Genomic DNA, 19,271 nt, shown 5'->3' with positions numbered 1-19,271 from the left:
GTGTTTTGCAACTGGAAGGAAAAGCAAGCTGAGCTAAACCTGGGGCTCTTGCTCATCACTATAGCATCCAACTGTGTTAGATGGGAGGATGGCTTGTAGGGTGGTGCAGGCACCCTCTCCATGAGGACACTGTCACTTAGAGAATGGGCAGAGGGTGTTGATGTACATCAGTCACCCCAGTCCTAGTTTTATTACTTGTTGTTCTTTCACCATCAATAGAAGAGGAATTCTAGGCCCAGAGACAAGATGATCCACAGAAACTGCAGGTGTTGGATTGTATCATGTCTCAGAGCTGCTGTCATGTTGGCTACTGATAAAGGAAAAATTAATTCTGAAATGCTCAGTGTAGGGCAAGGAATTTTTCTTGATGTTTTTTGGTTCTGACTACTAAGCAATCTAAAACACAGGACCTGAACTGCAAAGCATGGGCAGAGGACGGACTGGGCATGCTTAATTTAGCTTAATCCAGAGGAAAAGCAGAGTAGGTGGCTGTGCTCTAGCCTGCAGAAGTTGTGGGTTTCATTTGAGCAGGTGCCACTTCTGAGCAGGCCTTGCTCATCCTACAGCTTGAATCGTGCTGGTAGCAGCTGTTGTGAATCGGCGTACTTCTGGCAAACCCTTTTCAGGTGAGAGTTATGGTACAGCTCTGCTGGGTTCTTTCCTGGCAGCCTGTGCAGGCTGCAAGCTATGTTAGGCTTAGCTGCGGTCTGTGATGATGGAGCTATCGCTGGGAAAGGCGTCCTTCCCTAGAAAGAAGTGGGAGCGATGTGTGGAGCAGCAGGAGGGAATGAGCCCCTACAACTTTGGGCTCTGCCAGCCTGGCTCTCCCAGCCCTCCTGGCCATGCTGGCACAGCTATGCATGGGCAATGTGTGGGGCAGGACCTATTCTCCTCATCGTTGCCTCCTCGGGAGCTGGGGGGCTGCGGAGCACGGGGTTTGTGTGATGTGAGGAGGAGGGCTTGCAGCAGGCAGGTGGAAAGCAAGCCAGCCAAATGGGCTGAGCAATCTGTCCAGGAATTATCCTGGACTGCAGGTGTCTGTAGGGTGTCTTTGCTCTTAACTACCAGTTCCCAAGATGAGACTGGATGTGTTGAGCACCAGCAGAGTCCTGAATTCCCAAAAGGGCTGTCCAGGGCTCTGAGTGAAGGTTTTGAATAAATATTTAACATGGTTGAAAGAACGGCATGTTTATAAGTGGACTGTGGGAACAAATCCACTTCTCGCAGGGTATGATATGAGCCCTTTGAGTGTTAAGCTCAAGTCCTGTTGGAGCAGAGACCTTGATGTTTGAGATAAGGACAGCTTCAGAAGTTGCTGATACCAGGGCATTTGTCATGCTGGCCCTCAGTCAGCTTTTATAATGGACTTGTGGTCTTTAATAAATAAGGGTATCGATTGTCCCAGCTGTCAGGAGGCCAGGGCAGCTGCTGCATTTGACAGTGTTTGGGTTAGCAGCCCTTCCTTGCAGGCCTCCACCATATGTGTGAGCAACATGCATATTGTGTGCTCCCTGCCAAACTATGCCCAGAAGGCTCTTGACAGCATGCGTTATTTTCTTGGGGACAAAAAAAAAGATTAAAACTTTGCTCAAAAGTGAGGGAGATAATGACAGCCATCTCGTAATTGGACCAACTGTAAATTATTTGGCTTGAAACCTTGAAATCTGACTAAAGGTGCCAGATTATTGGGTTTTTTTAGTATGGCAGCAAGTGAAGACCATTTATAATGTCCTGCAAAATCAAGTTTGCATGAGAAGTCACAGATAGCTTTAAAGAATTTCTCTTTTGTTCTGGGATTGATCTACCCCTGCCTTTGCTAACTCAGGGCAGTACCTGCAGGATGGTCCTATGGAGTTACAGAAGTTTGCTCAGTTGAATAGACCGAGGAGCCAGGCAGATTTTAAAGCACGTAAATACTAACCACCTGACATAGTGTGGTCTTATTTGACCAGATGCAGGAGTCTCCGGGCTGCTGCTTTAGCAGCCATTGCAAGTTTTAACTGGGAAAGAAAACACTACAGGTCTTTAATAGTGATCTCACCTTCTGAGTTGTCTTAGGATCATGTGAAATGCCCCTTCAGAACAAGGGCCTGAAGGGTAAGAGGGTGTTTACTGTTGAAAGCTGTCTCTGCACTTCTGATTTGTACACGGAGCACAGATGTGTGTATGTAGAACCTTCCCTAGGTGGTAAACCCTTTTTCTCCTTTGTGTTTTCAGGACAGCCAGTGTGGAACTGTAATTGATGTCAACATAGAGTGTGCTGTGAAGCTGGTAGGAACCAACTGCATCCTCTACCCTGTCAACAGCAAAGACCTGCAACATATCTGGGTGAGAACGCAGCCAAAATACACGTGGGAGCCAGGGCTTGGTGGTTTGGATGGATGCTGTTGTATTTCAAGTAACACATGCAAAGGAGGCATCCATATTGTGCAAGATGCATTTGCAGTTTGGTTTTATTTTAAACTTACTGCAAGCATCCTCCCTGGAAGATGATGATACAGCATCGCCTCATCTCCCCATCTGTTCTGTGTTTCTGATCACATTGCTGAGACCAAATTGACTTGAAGGGCTAGGTTGACATTAAGTTGTGTGAGAGCTTCTGCACTGAGATGGGCTGGTGTGACAGCCTGATTGGGGCAACCCCACGGCAGTGGCACAGAGATTTTTTTCAGCTGCAATATCGTTACTGTTTAAACAGGCTATAAAAATGCTGAGATGAGCCAAGCATCTTTCTGTTGAGGTGGTACAGTCTGAAGCATACTTGGTTCTCCCTCTTGGGTGGGTGATATCCAGAGACCAGGTGGGATAGGATTTCATCATTCTTTTTCCTCTGAGAAAAAGGTAATTTGGGAGTGAAAAACAGGAGTCTCACAACCTTTCTCAAGAAACAGCCTGTGGAAAGGCAGTGGGATGCAAGCTTCTCGGGGATGGAAAATTAGTCTCAGTGATAAAAATTGTTAATATTAACTGAACACAAGTGTGAGTACACCTCTACTTTGCAGAGCGCCTCTTGAACAGAACAGGATGCTTGACTTAAACTTAAGATCCAAGGAAAAAAATCCCAGAGAAAGCCTGAGTTATTTAACTGGAGAATCTAGGCTATGTGCTGACTATGGAGTAAACTCCTCAATGTACCTTAATTCCAGTTTACAGCAAGACCTGTAGTTGCTGTCATAAGTCCCTTTGCTATCTAGTCTGCATTGTGTGAGCACTGATTGTGTGTACAAGGGCTGATATTTTAAGGTTTTGTTTCCTGTTTTCTTCATAGCCTTTTATGTATGGTGACTACATAGCCTACGACTGCTGGCTGGGCAAGGTCTATGATTTGAAGAACCAGGTCATCCTCAAGCTTTCCAATGGAGCTAGGTACTTTTCTTTCTGTTGAAGACTTGTCCTCCTTGGCTTTCAAATCCTGATCTATTTTAAGAGCTAGAAACAGGCTGGGCTTCATTCACATGCTGATAAGTTATCTGCTTGTGTTATCCTCAGATGTAGAGGAAGAACACATCTTTTTCTGAAAATGTTGAGATTCATTGGTCACCCTCTGGAAAACCTGTTGTCTGAAAGGTGACAATTTCTTTCAGTCCCAGCAGATCGGTGCTCCACAACTAAAGCACATTGGTCTTTAAACTGTGCTTTTCCTCTGGAAAAGGAGCTGTTTAAGATGGATTGCTATTCCAGACCTTTTCTCAGTAGGAAAGCATAACTGCACTGAGATGCAGAGAGGATTGTTACCTTAAAGGTCTGTGAAAGTGCAGAAGCTTGCAGACTAGTGCTTTTTATCAAAGATGAGAAAGCAGCCCAAGATTGAACAGCTCTGCTTTTTCACTGTTATTTTCAACTGTATCAGGAATGTTTTTTCAATGAAGACATAATCCAAAGTCATATCTCTAGAGAGAGATTTAACCAGAGATATTGACAGAAATATCTGGTTAATTTATTTCTGCAAAGCCAGCAGAAGGATCTGAATTCTGTTCCTTGTGCATATCGGACGGTTACTTGTGAGCTAAACCCCTATGAATCCACTCCATACACTCTGTCACTGAGGCCTGTCTTGTCCAACAAACTTTTTTATTGATGGAAGGAAGGAACCAGTGGAGGGCCAAGAGGCTTATGGGCCTGGCAGCTGGGGAATAACCCATCTGTCTTGTAAATTGAGTGTTGACATTGATGTTTAAAAAAAAAAAAAGTCCACAATTCTGCAGCCAGCTCTGAGTCTAAGAGAAGCAAGTAATGCGAGAGCTATAACAGATGATTGGTGGATGCGTCTGATTTTGATTGTTCTAGCGTTCAGCTAACCCAGGCTGGAAGGCGCTTATGCATCCGTTAAACTGGGAGTGAAAAATAGCTACACTTCTCTATCTCTATCGCCTGCAGTTACTGGGGCAATTTAAAACTTTGCTTGGTACCTGTTACCAGCTCATGCATGGCTATGTAAGAGGAGGTAACTGTTTTCATAATCTCTTCCTAATGAATCATTTGAAATCCCACTAGAACTCACTCTGGAAATGAAGCTATTGCTGAAGCAAGTATACCCAAATTGCCTTTAGGTTCCAGCACTGGCGTGAATAACAAATGGCACCTTTGCAGCAGACAAGTCTTGTCTGGCACCCTGTATATTACTTTTTTTTTTTTACATGCTGAATGGAACTTTTAGATACCAGGCAGTGTTTTTATAGCTTGTCTATAACCCATTTTGCTCAGGACCATAAAGGTTGAGTGATATACTTCTGGGTATATGCCAGACGTGCTCAGGTAGCATCAGTTAATTTGGTGCTGTTTGCTTTTGAGGTGGATGGCTCTAGAAACGCGACCGTGTCTCTTGTCTGTTTTCCAGGTGTTCTATGAGCACAGAAGATGGAGCCAAGTTGTATGATGTTTGTCCTCACGTCAGCGACTCGGTGAGCTTCTGGTTCTCCTGAGAGTTTTTTTGATCAACTTCCTCTTGAAAGCTTTTTGTGCAGGGGGAGGGGGGGAGAAGGCAAAACTGTAGGCACTTATTAATCCTAAAAATTAAACAATGCATCACAGCTGAAAAACACTTCATTAGATCTTCACTTGAAGTAAGTGTAACAGGATGAAGCTTAAAGGTAATGAGCAGGTTTTGAGGAGATAATACAATTAGTCTATCCAACTGCTTTCTTTGCAAACAACTTGTGTAACATGCAGTCAGATGGCTGATGTCAAGGCAGTTCACTGCCTGCTCATTATATCTGTACATGCTTGAAAAGGCTCTTACTCCATTTAATGCTTTCAAAATTGCTCCCCTTCTGGAAAAGGGCATATTGTTTAAAAGGTGTGCTGCTAGAAGCATGGTTTCAGATCACGTAAAATACCATCTCTTGTTATTGTATCCCATCACATTCTCTGAACAGAGAGCTGCCACCACACTGGCATTTTTCAGATTATGTGGTAGGGAAGGTTTGGCTAGGTTTTGGGTAAAACAGAGTTCCCTGTGTGATGATGGGATCTATCCTTTCCTACCTTCAAAAGCTGACGACAGCTTGCTTGTTCTTCCAAACAGCATCAGCATGGCCTTGGTGCATTCCTGGCAGTTGGGAGTTTTGGGAGTTATTGGGAGTTGACTGAGAATGGCGTGTAATTCTTGGGAACTAGCAATGCAGTCAGCCCTTATCCTTCCCAGCCTTCAAAGCAAAGGTTCCTTTGATCTAAAACTGCACTTCTCTTAAAATTTGATACCTGTTTCTTGAAGAGTAAATGGAATATCAGTTTAATAGGATGTGCTGCTGTGGTTTTCTTGCTCTGTACAGAAGAGGAGCGGTTTGTTGCTAGTTATTCTCCAGTATTTTAGTCTGCTACTTTGGGTTGTGCAGTATGTTTTCTGCTTGCTAAATGAATGTTGTAGCAGCATTCAGCTTCTGGTTACCCAATTTTGAGATATCTTGTTTTGAGTCAGGCTGCCTTTAAAGTGTACATAGTCCTCTGGAGACTTGTGGTTTGGTCTGCAATGTGACTTGTCTCCAGTGTTGCTCCTGATCCCGTACTCAGAATTGCTGTATGTTAGATCCTTACCTGACTTAGATCTTGTCACACTGCTCTTATCCTTTCTGACAAATTACAAGACTTGATACAATTTTGTGCTCAGTAGTTTATCTACCCTAAACTGCTCTGTCCGCCCCCACGTTCTGAATCTTCAGCTCATCAAGTCACTCTAAATATCAGTGGGAAAGAGCTCTACGAGAGCAATTGTTGCGTTTACCGTCCTGTTTTGTTTTCAAAGAACTGTCGTATTAACTAATCCACCTAAGACAGGAATAACATTTACAAACTTAATTTGACAAGCAGAAGAGTGAAGGCAGGCATCCTCTGGCTCTGAAAGCTGTAGGTGCTTGAATTAGAGCATGGAAAAGAGATGGGGGTCCTTACCCAGGACTCAGCCCACCTTGGCTACCCTGTTACTGAGAGCATTTGTGTGGACATACGCATCTTCTGTTTCTTTCAAGTACCTTTGCTTCTCCCCCACTGAGTCATAGTCCGGTTCAGATGTGTGACAGAGCGGGTTGCTATAGGAACTGCTGGGCTGACTTCAGGAGAGGAACGAGCTTTAGGAGGAGATGGGCAGCTTGCAGACTTTACCTTCATGGTTAATCTTACTGATCGTGATTGAGTGAAAAGAAATACTGGAATCTTAAATCTTGAGTCCTTTATGCTGTTTTTTCCCCCACAGGGTCTCTTCTTTGACGATTCATACGGCTTTTATCCTGGGCAAGTCCTCATCGGGCCTTCTAAAGTCTTCTCCAGTGTGCAGTGGCTCTCGGGTGTGAGGCCTGTTCTGAGCACAAAGAGCAAGTTCAGAGTGGTGGTGGAAGAGGTAAGGACTGGCAAGCTGACACATGGCCACCTTCTGCACAGAATGGCGTTTTGGAGCAGAGTCAGCTTGCCATGGTAACCTTCCGAGAACAAATGCACTGTGGCTCTGCTCTTCTGAGGTGACAAATTTCTTACTGTGGACTGATGGGACTTTTGAGTGGGGCTTGGCTTTTCCTCCCAAGGGTCCCTGCTGGCACCCTGTAAGGTGATTTCATGCCAATCCACTCAGAGGCCAGCATCGTTAGGGTAGTAGGAGCACCTTTTCTATTGAAACTTAATGTTGCATGCTACCCAAAAGGGCAGAAACATTGCTGACTCTTTGCTGAAAGAGGGAGCAGCTCCAAGTCCACTAGCATGTCTCTTTGTGACATTGGACCGCTGATTTGTATGTACTATAGCTTCCTTCCCAAGCCAGATGTTGTCTGTCTTGAAGTTAAAAACTGTAGACACTCTCAGTGTTGCCAAGAGCCGTGCTGTGGGAGCACTGTAGTGGTCCTGGATGTGGTGAAACTGTACTTGGCCATCTTAAATGATAAAAGCAGGTTTGCTGCTTTCCTGTGTGTAAACGTTCAGATCTTAGACACTGGTCTAGGAAAGCCTCTGAAAAATTAAATTGCCTTCTCTCTTTACATTTGTAGGTACAGGTGGTAGAACTAAAGGTTACTTGGATCACTAAAAGCTTCTGTCCTGGAGGTACTGATAGTGTGAGCCCTCCTCCCTCGGTAATCAGCCAGGAGAACCTGTCCAGGTGAGATCAGTTGAAAACCCCTTCTCACTCCCAGCACCCAGGGCCTGCACAGACTATGGGTGACATGCCTACCAACTGATTAGCACAGTGCTGCTGTTTCCAGTGTATTTTTCGCCTTGTTGTATGCCTGTGTATTCCAGAGCTTCAAAAATGTGAGAGAATAGCTTCCAAATCAGTTTAGCAGACACTTGAGTTACCAACACAGGGGTTAGCATCCCACCAGTCCTCTCCAAGTACTCTCCAGCTGGCAAGTGCCTGGAGGAAAGTGGTATATGGCAACAGCTCGCTTCTTCCCTTGTCCTTGCAGTTGTGACTGGAGCAGGCTGCATCTTTTAACTCTGCCTAGTAGGCAGGTAAGGTGTCCTGCTCTGGACCCAGGCTGGTGCTGAGGGAGCATCTGGTGCCCTCTGCAGGCTGCAGCCGCAAAAATGGGCTGGACAAAACTCGGAAAGAAAAGTCAGATGAGTAATAGTACAATGCAGCGTGGTTCCTGCCTGGAGTTGGTAAGCTGGAGGAGAGCAGCTCTCAGATGACAAGCGGGGGAAAAAAAAAACAAAACCCAATGCCAACTTCAAATGTTACTTGGCAGCTGTCTCTGGGAGAGGGGAGCTAGAGGGAGAGGAGTGACTGGTGTCTCACCCAAACCCTTTGTATACCCACCCAGCGCCTGGTGAGATTCCCACTCCTCCGTTAGAATTGTATGCCTGGAAAAGATTTGGCATGGCCACCCCAGAAGAAGTGCTGTTGGCATGAGGTCATGGCAGCCTCATGAAGGCCCTGGTTGCTGCTAAGTTCTGTTACTGCTTTTGCACTTTGCTCATGGCTGTTCTGTTCTACCAGGGTAAAGCGTCTGGGGTGCTTTGACCATGCCCAAAGGCAGCTTGGGGAAAGGTGCCTCTATGTGTTTCCGGACAAAGTGGAACCTGCAAAAATCACCTGTGAATGCCCTGAGAGGAACTGTGTCCTGGGTGAAGGATCAGTTGCCAAAAAGGTGAGTTTGAGGGGTCGAGGGAGGCATTGACTTCTCTAAGCATTTCTGGTCGATGTGGCTTTTAAAGCAGAAATCTTCCTGGTAGTCACGTGGTCTGAAATGTGACTGCTGAAGTGGTTGTTGTAAAGAGTAATGGCTTGTTGGTGCCAGCAGCGAAGTCACCTTGTACAGCAGTCTGACTGCGCTGGGTGAAGCATGTGGCTAATGCCACGAGAGAACATGAACGGGACCTTGAATGTAGAGGTGTCACCTTGCAGGGGTCAAGCTGTGTCAGAGCTGGTGTTCTCTGACAGCTGGGACTGTTAGACATGTGTCGTTTTCATTAGCATCACCTCAGGTTTCTCATGGAGCTGAACTGTTCAGTTAAATCCTTGCTACAGTGAGACAAAAAAGAAGTCTTTGCTTCCTAGGCCGAATGAGTCAGACATGGTTTCTACATGCTGGCTGTAGAGCAGAGTGTTCCTAGAATAACAGGATACCATCAGTGTGGATGGTGACCTCCCTGCATAGCTGTGTCTGTTACATAGATTAACTTGTGCAGCCTCTTGTGACCTTCCATAACAAGAAGTTCAGAACATGCTTAAAATAGCCTTGAGGAGCTAAGCTCGCTTTCCGTGGACTAGTCCAGTGCTGCTCCTGAGTGGAGCAGTGGCGAGATGCTGGGTTTGCGGAATACTCTGGTGCAGGTGAAACGTCCAGAGGCCCGTGGGGTCCTGTTTTCTTCTGTGTGCAAAGCTAACCGTTCCCCGGGTTGGCTGGCACTGCTGAGTGTACAGGGATATTGTCTGACCCAGCTCTGCTTTCTCTAGGTGAGGCGGCTGCTGAAGAAGCAGATAGTGAAGATCATGTCATGCTCCCCGGAGTCTCAGGGTACCAGTGAAGCCCCTGACAAAGAGTCTGCTGCAGCTGCTGACCAAAAATCAGAAGAGCTTAAGCCTGGATCAAAGTGTGAGCTGGATGATTCTTCCAACAGTGCACCGAGTCCTGGGGAGAGAAAGGAGGAGCAGCCTGAAGAGACGGGGAAGGAGAAAGGGGGAGCAGCAGCGCGACAGCAGCAGCCTCCCTTTCTGCTGAAAGACGAAGGGTCATCCGACTACCGGCTTCAGTCCATGGAGCAGGATGCTGATGATGAGGCAGCTGATGACACTGATGACACTAGCTCTGTCACTTCTTCTGCTAGCTCCACTGCCTCATCCCAGAGTGGCAGTGGCACTGGCCGCAAGAAAAGCATCCCTCTTTCCATCAAAAACTTGAAACGGAAGCACAAGAAGAAGAAGACCAAGATTTCACGGGAGTTTAAGCCAGGAGACAGGTGAGTTGTATACCTGAGTTTGGAAATCCTTACTGAAATCTCCCTTATCGAAGTTCTTGGATTTAAACCACCTCCTCGGCTTGGCTGGAGGATGATGGTGCGCCTCACGTTAGGACACCACTTGTAGTAACCAGCAGCAATTATCTTGTGGTGACTGTGCAGTGGCCTGTGCAAAATCAGCTTGGTCTCAGTCCAGCTTCTGATGAAACTGGGGCCACATGACGTGACACTGATGCTATTCTATTTCAGCTATGCCTCTGGGCATCGACAGAATATCTGTGCTGCACTAGATTCTGTACGCAAAGAATGAGACAGGTGAATAAAGATCATACAGCTTAAACATGACACTAATTGGTTACCTCATTGGCAGCTTCTGCGCAGAGGCTGAGGATAGATCGTGCTAGCAGGAATGGACAGCTTATCCTCAGAGCTGTCTCCAGGTCAGCACGGAGGTCTGTGCTGGCAGGGGCTTGCGCTGCAGTGGTCTCTGTTATCCTTACTCTGCTCTGCACAGAGATCTGCAACTTTTGCCAGCAGTATACTTTTTATTGGTTTTTTTTAATGAACAAAGTGCTCTCCTTGAGAGCCTTGGAGGAATTGATTTCAGTAGCTTGGAGGAATGAGCATTACGTGTTTCTGCCCATTTAGAGATGATAAAACTAGATCTCAGCAGCTTTTACCTTCTACCTAATTTGAGAATGTTTAAACTGTTTTCAGGGGATGCAAAGGCATCTGACAACTGGCTAGCTTGTCTTGCTGGCTTCCCTGGGCTACTTAGTTGTATACAAATCCTGCATCAGAAATGAACTAGTGCAAGATAATATGTGAGAATCCTCCCAGAAAAGTGACATTATCAGGATTCAAGGGGTCCTGATCTCAGGTTTGAGAATGCCACTAACTTCATTCACATTTTGTTTAGGTATTTTAGCTTTGCCTCTGTGCAAGGAGAGCTGTTCCTTTAGTCCTTGTGCGTTTTGGAGAAATTGGGTTTGAAGGTCACAAACCTCAGCAGAGCAGTATTTGAGTGAAAGAAAAAATGGGAGAGCATGATGGAGTTCCTGGGAATGACCAATTCTCAGTTCACTTTTCGATTCTCACCCCCTGCTGCATGCCTCTACTTGACTAAAGGTTTTGTTAAGGAGACCTTAGCTGGTAAACCCGGTAGCTTTTTGCATCATACAGGCAGTGGGGAGAAATCTCTGTGACAACACCAAGAGATTCCTGTGCTGGATCTGGGCAACTCCATACAAGGAAATGTAGAGGTCAGATGTTGGGACACTTTAGATATGACCGTGTCACAAAGAATAAGAAATAGAGGCTTTTTCAGCACAGAATGTGAAACCCCAACTGGTACTTTAAAGGACATATGTGGCAGCTGGTCACAGCTCAATATGAGGGGTCTTCACTGTTTAAATATTCAGAAGAAGCTGGTGAGACCATCAGTAGGTGCTGCCAAGCACTGCTGAGAAATGCAAAGCAGATGGGCTTGCTGCAGTTAGTCACCAGATCTGATGTGTCAGCTCATGGGCATCTCTGACTGCAGGGGCCCAGCTCGGCATGTGGCTTTACCATCATGTAGTGACCTGCTGCAGCTCTCCAGGCAGCACAAAGACCTCTGGTTATTTTTTTTTAGTGAGGATAGACAGGGATTTTTATTAAGTTGTGATTTTTGTTTGTGAAGCAGCATAAACTGTGCTGCAGACAGGACCGTATCACTTCCTTGGGTGGCCTGCCTTTCCGCTCTCCCATCCTCAGCTGCACATGCCCCCATGTCCCCCAAGGAACCATCTCTTGGCATGTCACCCACCACACTTGACCTGTTACAGACTTCCTTCTCTGATAATTTCTGCTGTTGAATGCTGTCCCTGCTAGAAACTTCATATTATTTCCACTTCAAAAAATATTTCTCTGACATGTGTTTCATAAAAACAGGGCTGGGGGAAAACAGTTGTATTTGCCTATTGTATCATCTTTATGGTTTGACTTGAAACCAATATAAATGCAGCACTTGTATTATGTCTGGAAGGCCTGGCCAGCAAAATAAAGGCAAAACTTAAAATCAGCATGGAATTCAATTTGTTCTGTGCTATAGGAGAGATGACAATGGTGGAGGGCTCATTAGAAGAGTCTGTCCAGCTAGACTGCAGCTCCGGTCCTCCTGCCCCCAAGCAACTCGCCTCTTCAAGCAACTCTGTCAAGCTCCACAGCAGAGTACCAGCATGTGGTCCATTGTTGCATGTTTGGGTTTCATTTCTGAGCTGCAGAGACACACATGTATGTGTTTGAACAGCTGGGAAGGAGACTTTTCTCTTTTAAACAAAATCCTCTTGCTTTACCCACATTCAATGTGTGGCCTCCTTTTTTTTTTTTCTTTTTCTTTCTGGAAGGGCTGAGATGGATGTTGCTTTATCTTTCCTTTTCAGTCCCATGCTCCTCTAACTTCAAAGACTCCTCAGAGCTGCCAGGCTAGAAGGTCTTTCAGTGGAGAAGATCTTAAGTTTCAAAGTATTTGAAGCTCCTGTCTTGCCTCTGCCAGTGGTAGAAAGTGGGTGCTGGTAGATGTTAATTTGCTCCTCTAGGAATAAAAGCGAGCTCAGCATCAGCTCCCTGGAAAGTAAGTCCTCCTGCAATATAGACTTGCAGCAATGTAACATCTGCAGTGATTGAGAACCTGTCAACACAAAGCCTGCTGTGTAGCTGCTTCCACTGGGACTAGATGGGGTTTCCTGACTTGCTTCCCAACCCGCTTATACGCGTACCTCTGTGTTGCTGAGATCCATCGTGATTGCTGATGTAGGCAGCATCACGTTCTGGTTGTGCTAATGCACGTTCCCTCTGGTAACTCGTCATCTTTCTGTGTTCCCAGGGTTGCTGTAGAAGTGGTGACCACGATGACTTCGGCTGATGTGATGTGGCAGGATGGCACCGTGGAGACAAACATTCGCTCCAACGAGCTGATTCCAGTCCATCATCTGGACAACAACGAGTTCTGCCCTGGGGATTTTGTGGTGGACAAAAGAGGTATTGGGTGTCAAAACAATGCTCTTGGGGAGCAAACATGCTCTCAATTGCAAAGTATTCTTCAATCTGGATTTCCTAATGTATGTTGTAGCCTTTTTATGGTAGCTGTTAGTAGTACTCCCTTGAGGTAGGCACAAAAACCTAACAAGGGACAGACAGTCAGTGATTTCAGCTGACTTGGTTCTCTGCTGACATTCATGTTGTTACTCAAATACCAAAGTTGAACTATGGCAACAGGCAAGATGTGGAAGGAATAAATGCCAAGGAGCAAAGCTAGGATTCTTGGTATTTCTGTAGAGTAGAGGTGGCCCACCTTCTCCTTGAAAGTGCGAACAGCTCTGAGCTCCTTTGCAGAATGAGGGGAGAAATGAAGAGCTCACCTCAGGCTGCTTCTGCTTTCTCTGTATGGCTTGCCTATCATGACCTTCCATGTTGTTTTCTTGGAGGGTTTTGGGATCTGGAGGCATCTTCTTGCATCCCTTTTCTTCCCCAACAAATTGGTGATGCTAGTGAGGGTCACAGTACAAGTTCAAATAGACTTACAGCTTTTGGATATGAAATATTGATGGCATACCATCTGGCTCTCAGCTCCTTTTCTAGCAGGGGTAGACCCTCAACAGTGGGGAGCACAAGATACTGTCAGGTTGGGAAGAGGGAAAGCTGGCTTAGCAAAAAAAGATGCTGTTTTGCATGGTCGTTTCTGATGATAATAGTCTGACTGGTCTTGTGGGTTAGACATAGTTTGTGGAAACTAAAGTTATCCATCTGCTGCAGCTCTACCGTTCTAGTTTTGGCATCTGGGAATCTGTCGTCCTCTGTCAAACATACTCTCCAAGGAGTATGGGATGCCCGCAGTTCCTTGCGTCCCCCTGCTAAGGATGCCGGGAGGTGGATCCTAGTCAGCCAGATAAACCAAAGATGTCTGGGTACCAGTGTGCTGGATAATGGCCCAGGCCCAGAGAGGTGGTCCAGGCCCAGCTTTGATGCTGTTGGATCCCAATACATGCATATGCACATGTATACCTGCCTGCATCCTGCCTGCCTTCCACCATTGTCCAGTCCATTTTTCCAGAGGAGCAAAACTGCTGTGGGTGGCATGTTTCTAGATGAAGAGCTTTGCAGCCGGTGCTGCTTTCAGGGAGCTCTTGGCCAGCCTGTCCAGAAACTCCGACAGTCTTGGTGCAGAGCTCATTTGGAGAGCAGAGCACTAAGGTGATAGCGTGTTTTCTCTTGGTGATAGAGCTCGAAAGCGGTCCCAAAGTGAATGTGTTCACCCAGTCCAATGTAATGTAATCTTACTTTATCATCCCTCCATCCCCCATTAAAATGCAACTCGTTAGCTGAGTACAATTTTGACTGTGTAGGAAGAACTGTTTTTCCTCATGCCATTCACAAATGGAAGGTTTCAGCCGTGAGAGCTTGGGAGCTGGCAGCCTCAGTTGCTGTGCGAAGTCTGTGCTCCTCCACTTAACTTGTTTATTTTCTTCCCTACCGTTGCGACCAAAAGCTCAGAGCTCCCAGGATCCCGGGTTGTATGGAGTCGTGCAGTCTGGTGACCATATCGGCCGTACCTGTGTGGTGAAGTGGTTCAAGTTGAAATCCAGCGGAGATGATGTGGAGGTAAGTGCAGGAGCCAGAACCGGCTAAGCGAAAGCAGCCACAAAACAGCACAAGCTTCACAGATAAGCCTGGGAGTCAGCTCTGCAGTGGAGCTTGTCCTTGAGGATGGGAACAGCAATGTGCTTTTGGGCCTGGGAAGCTTAGCTAGAGGTGTTGTCACTTCGTATTTGTAGATGCCTGCAAGGCAGCGAAGACCAAGCAGAGGGTTTACATCCCATAGTCGACATCAGGCTCTGGTATGGATGAAGATTTTGCTGAAGTTGTCACAGACAGTTGATTTCTTGAGTTCACTATAAGAATTTTTCCTTCCCATGTCTCTGGTAGTTCATGGCAAGAGAATCAATCATTGCATGTTGTCCTGCTTGTCTCTGCCAGGCACTATTGCCTATAGGCAGCCTAATACCTTTTTCTCGGGGCTTGTAGGAACACTACTTTGCAGAGTCTTGATAGCCCACAGTCTAGTTGGAGACGAGAAGGGGATTTGAACCACACAAATCTGCTGTACTGCTTTCTGCCCTAGGATGGGAGACCACATTGTCAGAACTGAATAGGGCCCTTTACATCCAGAAGCAGAACATCGGTCTGGCCTGGGGTTGTGCTCCACTTTACCCATTTGTGGGCTCCTAGCGCTCTCCCTCCAGGAGAAATCAAAGGAAAGATGTTTCCCATTAACTGACAAGTTTTTTTGTCAGACATTTCCTGTTGCATTGTTTCAAAAGTAAACTCTAACCCTTTGGGCCTCAATGAACTGCTTTGAGAAATCTGGGTGTTCAGAAGGGAATAAAATGTTCTCGCATGTCTGGTGATGGTAGCGATGTGGAACCTGAAGTAAAGGTAAGTGTGAGCAGATGAGTCAGAATATCTACTTCCTCATTGTGCCTTGATACAAGAAGGGACACTAGCAGCTCCTTGCAGGCAGTTGGAGCAACTGAAAATTGACAAAATATAACACAAAGTACTTTCAAGTGTTGAAGGCTGCTCGGAAGGTCAGCGCAGCATCCTGGGGCTGACATGTTCGCATTCTGTCTCCCATGCAGCTGATCGGGGAGGAGGAGGATGTGAGTGTGTATGATATTGCTGATCATCCAGACTTTCGCTTCCGCACTACTGACATTGTGATTCGCATTGGCAACTCAGATGGAGCCACAGCTAAGGAAGATGAGGTGGGTTCTGGGCACAGTTTTGTGACCGCATTGTCACCACGTATTAGTGGAGAGGAGGGCTTTAGGCCCCACGTGGGCATCCTAACCTCCCTAGCTTGCTCGTCCTGTATGAGTATCCCCTGCTGTCATGAGTAATGTATCAGATCTCTGTGTCTGGTGGAGATGTAACCTTGAAATCCTTTGACCTTGGTGACAGAGTCTATAGCGGAGCACGAACAAGGTTGAGACAAGAATCAAATGTATGCCTGAGGGTTTTTAATTAAACTCTTGCTTAGGATTTCAGAGTAACTTCTAATATAAGGATATTCTGTGGGCTCCGAGCAAGAGTGGAAGTGGATTTGTCATGAAACCAGTTTCACTTGGCAACAGAAGACTGGGGTTCTGGTTTTCATCGGAGTCACTATGTACATGTTAATTTTGTTGAGCTGATTCATCTCCTGGGGAGGAAGAGGGAACAATTTATATTGTAGAGGATACACTCTTTGCTAGGAAACAGGCTTCCTTGCTGTGCAGGGAAGACCTCCAGCTTTTGAGACTGCTGCCCTAAAAAAGGGTTAAAAGGTATAGTGTGGCTCTTATTGCAGTTCTAGTTTCAGCAATGTGAAACACATCCGAGCTTGTGCAGCTGACCTAAATAACCTTCTTCCAGTGCAAGATGCTACTTACTGTGCACACCCTGTGCCAACTGTGACTTGTCTGTTCACGCCTGCACTCTCTCTGCTGGGAGAAGCTGCTGTGAGCCCCTGATGCTGGGTGCCGAAGCGCAGGGGCTGGCTGCTGGCACCCCAGTAGAGGGCACCCCGATTCAGGGGAAGGTCCTGTTTCCTTGCTGGCACAACCCCAGCGGAGCTGCCTGCAGAAAGGCCACAGCCCTGCAATGGCCCTGGTCCTGATCAGAAGTCAGGATCTGCTGCCAGATCAACCCTCCTGGTCCTGTCCTCCTTGGGGAGGGGGAGATTTCCCCATCTCCATGGCAGCGTTGTGGGCTTTCTCATGGAAACCCTTTCTGTAGGATTTTTCTCCCCCTTGGCATGGGACCCCAGGACCCCTGCCACTTCGCGGCAGGCTGCAATCATTGCTTTAGGTGGGTCTCCAACCTGGGGAATGTCTGTTTTTCAAAACCGGCCTGGCTCTGCACTGAAATGCCTGCAAAAGAAAAGGGACTGACAAACTGCTTTTGTTTCCACAGCCTTCAGTCGGACAGGTAGCTCGCGTGGATGTCAGCAGTAAAGTGGAAGTGGTGTGGGCTGATAACTCCAAGACTATCATTCTGCCTCAGGTGAGGTCCTGTTCCAACTCATGACATCCCTGTAATTCTTGGCTGGGTGACAAATTTGAGTTTTAAATCCTGGATGCAGAGAATATCAATGGGTAAGGGAATCTTGCTCCGTTTATTGCTGCCTTCCTATATGATAGGGTGTCTTCCCAATTCTGTTAGCACAAGAAAATCCTTCCTTTGCCAGGAAGACTGGGCAACTAATCGGTCATCATTGGTCTTGAATATAGAGAATAGGGAAGTATGGGCAGACTTGCAGCTCCCTTCACAGGCTGCACTGCATGTTCAGAGCTCTGACCACAGCCCTGCTCCTGCCCTCCAGCACCTGCTGCTTTGCAGAGGGGGTTGCAGAGCTCAGGGATCATCATTTCTGACTTGAGCCCAAGTTCACTGTGTTGCCCAACTAAGGCACTGCTGAAAGACAATTGCTTGTTCTGTCTTGCTTGTGAAATGGCACCGTAGTGTTTTCTTTGGCTAAAGAAGCTTCTTCAGAAGCATGGCTATAGCCACAAGTTGTGACCTTAGCTAACCTAGGGATCAGACCCAAATTTCTTCACAAGGTGGGGAGGGAAAGGAGTTGAGTGCAAACTTAAAAACATAGATATAGCCACACTAATCCACTTAACCCATTGATTTGTCTTCTGCACTGTTCTGAGTTTTTCGTTGTACTGTCTTGTGATCTTATTCACTGCTCCACGTACAGTTTCATCCCATGTCTCTTCTTGTTGCCTCAAATTAAGGCAGACACCCTAAAGATAAGAGAAGACCTGCTTCTGTAGGGTCCCATCTCCATCACTGTGGCAGAGGACACCACCGTCTCCGCTGCAGAGATGCGCTTGCAAGTAGAAAACGCCTGATCAAGATTTCTTTTTAAACCAAGCAGTTCTGCATTAATTACAGTAGAATAGTCAATGCCTGCACTATGGCAGTGGACTAGAGCATTACAAAGCAGGCTGCTGTCTCCCTTCCCCCTGTTGTCACATGTGCTTGGATCACAGGCACAATCGGAGGTCTGATGTGTGCTTCACAAAGGGCTGTTCTCACACTGCAGTGCTGGGGCACTGCAGCAGCTCCTGCTGTGTCACGCCAGTCCCTTTGATTCCGCTCATCTGCGTAATTATGGGAGTTGGGGAAAATGTCAGGAGTGTGAATTATCAGTTGGTAAAATGGTGGTTTATCAATGCCTGTCCATGTGCCCAGAGACGGGCTGTCTGGGTGCTTTTTCTCAGCTCTAAAAATAAAGATGGCATAACTGGCTAATTAACTTTCCAACTCAGATTTGGATTAGCTTTGAGGGCAGTGAGTTTTGATGGCTTTTCCTGCCTGCAGTCACTTGTGCTGAACCCAACTAACCCCTGCTGGCTGCCTGTCTCTGGGTGGCACAGGACTAGCTGAGCAGTGCTGGTTCAGTTCGGGGCTTTGACAAGATGACTGAGTGTCCATGCACTTTAGCCTCTGGGGTCATGTCTTGCAAGATTAAGAGAATTCGTAGGCCGTCATTCAAGTGTCAGAAGCCTGTGGATAAAATGCTCCATCTTGAAACTCCTAACACAGCCTTACAAAGTCATTCTTGCTCCCCTGCTTCTATGTTGGAGCTCGTAGCTGGACTACACCTGTAAGCCTCTGCAGGGAAACCTCCTGAGAGGTGTAGCATGTGCAGAAAGCATGATTATAACATGTGCGGCTAGTCAGAGTGCAGATGGGTTCAGCTTCCAGTAGTGAAGGGGAAGAGAATGTTTTATATAAGAGCTTATTCAGCAACTTGGGTTAGGCTTCATTGTCCCAGCTGAATTTTAAGCAGTGTTATGTGCCACAGAAGAAGAAAGCTGGTGTGGGAATGTGTTTCTGGTTCCAGCATTGTCTCTGTGGAAGGCAGAGAGTGTGGAGGCAGCCAAACCAGGGATCTGTGCCAACACAGTTGCTGGTGCAGAAGCAGGACCAGAAATACTAACTCCCCACATGATACCCAATACCTCCTGAACTAGCTCTGTGTTCAGAAACCCTGGGGCATCCAGGTAGCAGTCTTGGCTGGATCCCAGCCACTGGGATTGCTGCAGCCCACCTAGAACTTCCCTAGTTTTCCCCCAGTGCCCTACTTTGAAAGATGGAGGATGTGGCTGTGCTAATTCATGATCTGTGCCGGTCATTGATGAGCCTGTTCTTTTGGATCAAACACGGTCCACCTTGTATAGATGGAAGGGGTTGAAGCAGCCCAACCAATCCTAGATGGAAGCTCCCTTTTCATGGGAAGAACTGACTTGCATTTAAAAAACAACTAAAACTCTGTGCTTCGGCCTAAGTCTCTTGTA

At 46.6% G+C, this 19,271-nt stretch overlaps 1 protein-coding gene across 1 annotated transcript in view; it reads left to right on the top strand.

Moving 5' to 3' along the window:
* The window catches only part of UBE2O (ubiquitin conjugating enzyme E2 O), a 65,927-nt gene that overhangs the window by 37,768 nt on the left and 8,888 nt on the right, over positions 1 to 19,271 (top strand). The window contains exons 3-13 of the mRNA XM_054846327.1: positions 2,218 to 2,328; positions 3,269 to 3,366; positions 4,838 to 4,901; positions 6,689 to 6,832; positions 7,470 to 7,579; positions 8,420 to 8,570; positions 9,380 to 9,882; positions 12,749 to 12,903; positions 14,411 to 14,523; positions 15,561 to 15,686; positions 16,876 to 16,965. Of these exons, the coding sequence (XP_054702302.1) occupies positions 2,218 to 2,328; positions 3,269 to 3,366; positions 4,838 to 4,901; positions 6,689 to 6,832; positions 7,470 to 7,579; positions 8,420 to 8,570; positions 9,380 to 9,882; positions 12,749 to 12,903; positions 14,411 to 14,523; positions 15,561 to 15,686; positions 16,876 to 16,965 (1,665 nt within the window). The remainder of the gene's footprint in view (positions 1 to 2,217; positions 2,329 to 3,268; positions 3,367 to 4,837; positions 4,902 to 6,688; positions 6,833 to 7,469; positions 7,580 to 8,419; positions 8,571 to 9,379; positions 9,883 to 12,748; positions 12,904 to 14,410; positions 14,524 to 15,560; positions 15,687 to 16,875; positions 16,966 to 19,271) is intronic.

Source organism: Grus americana, chromosome 18 (assembly GCF_028858705.1).
Source record: "Grus americana isolate bGruAme1 chromosome 18, bGruAme1.mat, whole genome shotgun sequence".
Lineage (NCBI taxonomy): Eukaryota > Metazoa > Chordata > Aves > Gruiformes > Gruidae > Grus > Grus americana.
The sequence above is the reverse complement of the archived record's forward strand: the minus strand, read 5'-3'. Positions and strand labels throughout refer to the sequence as shown.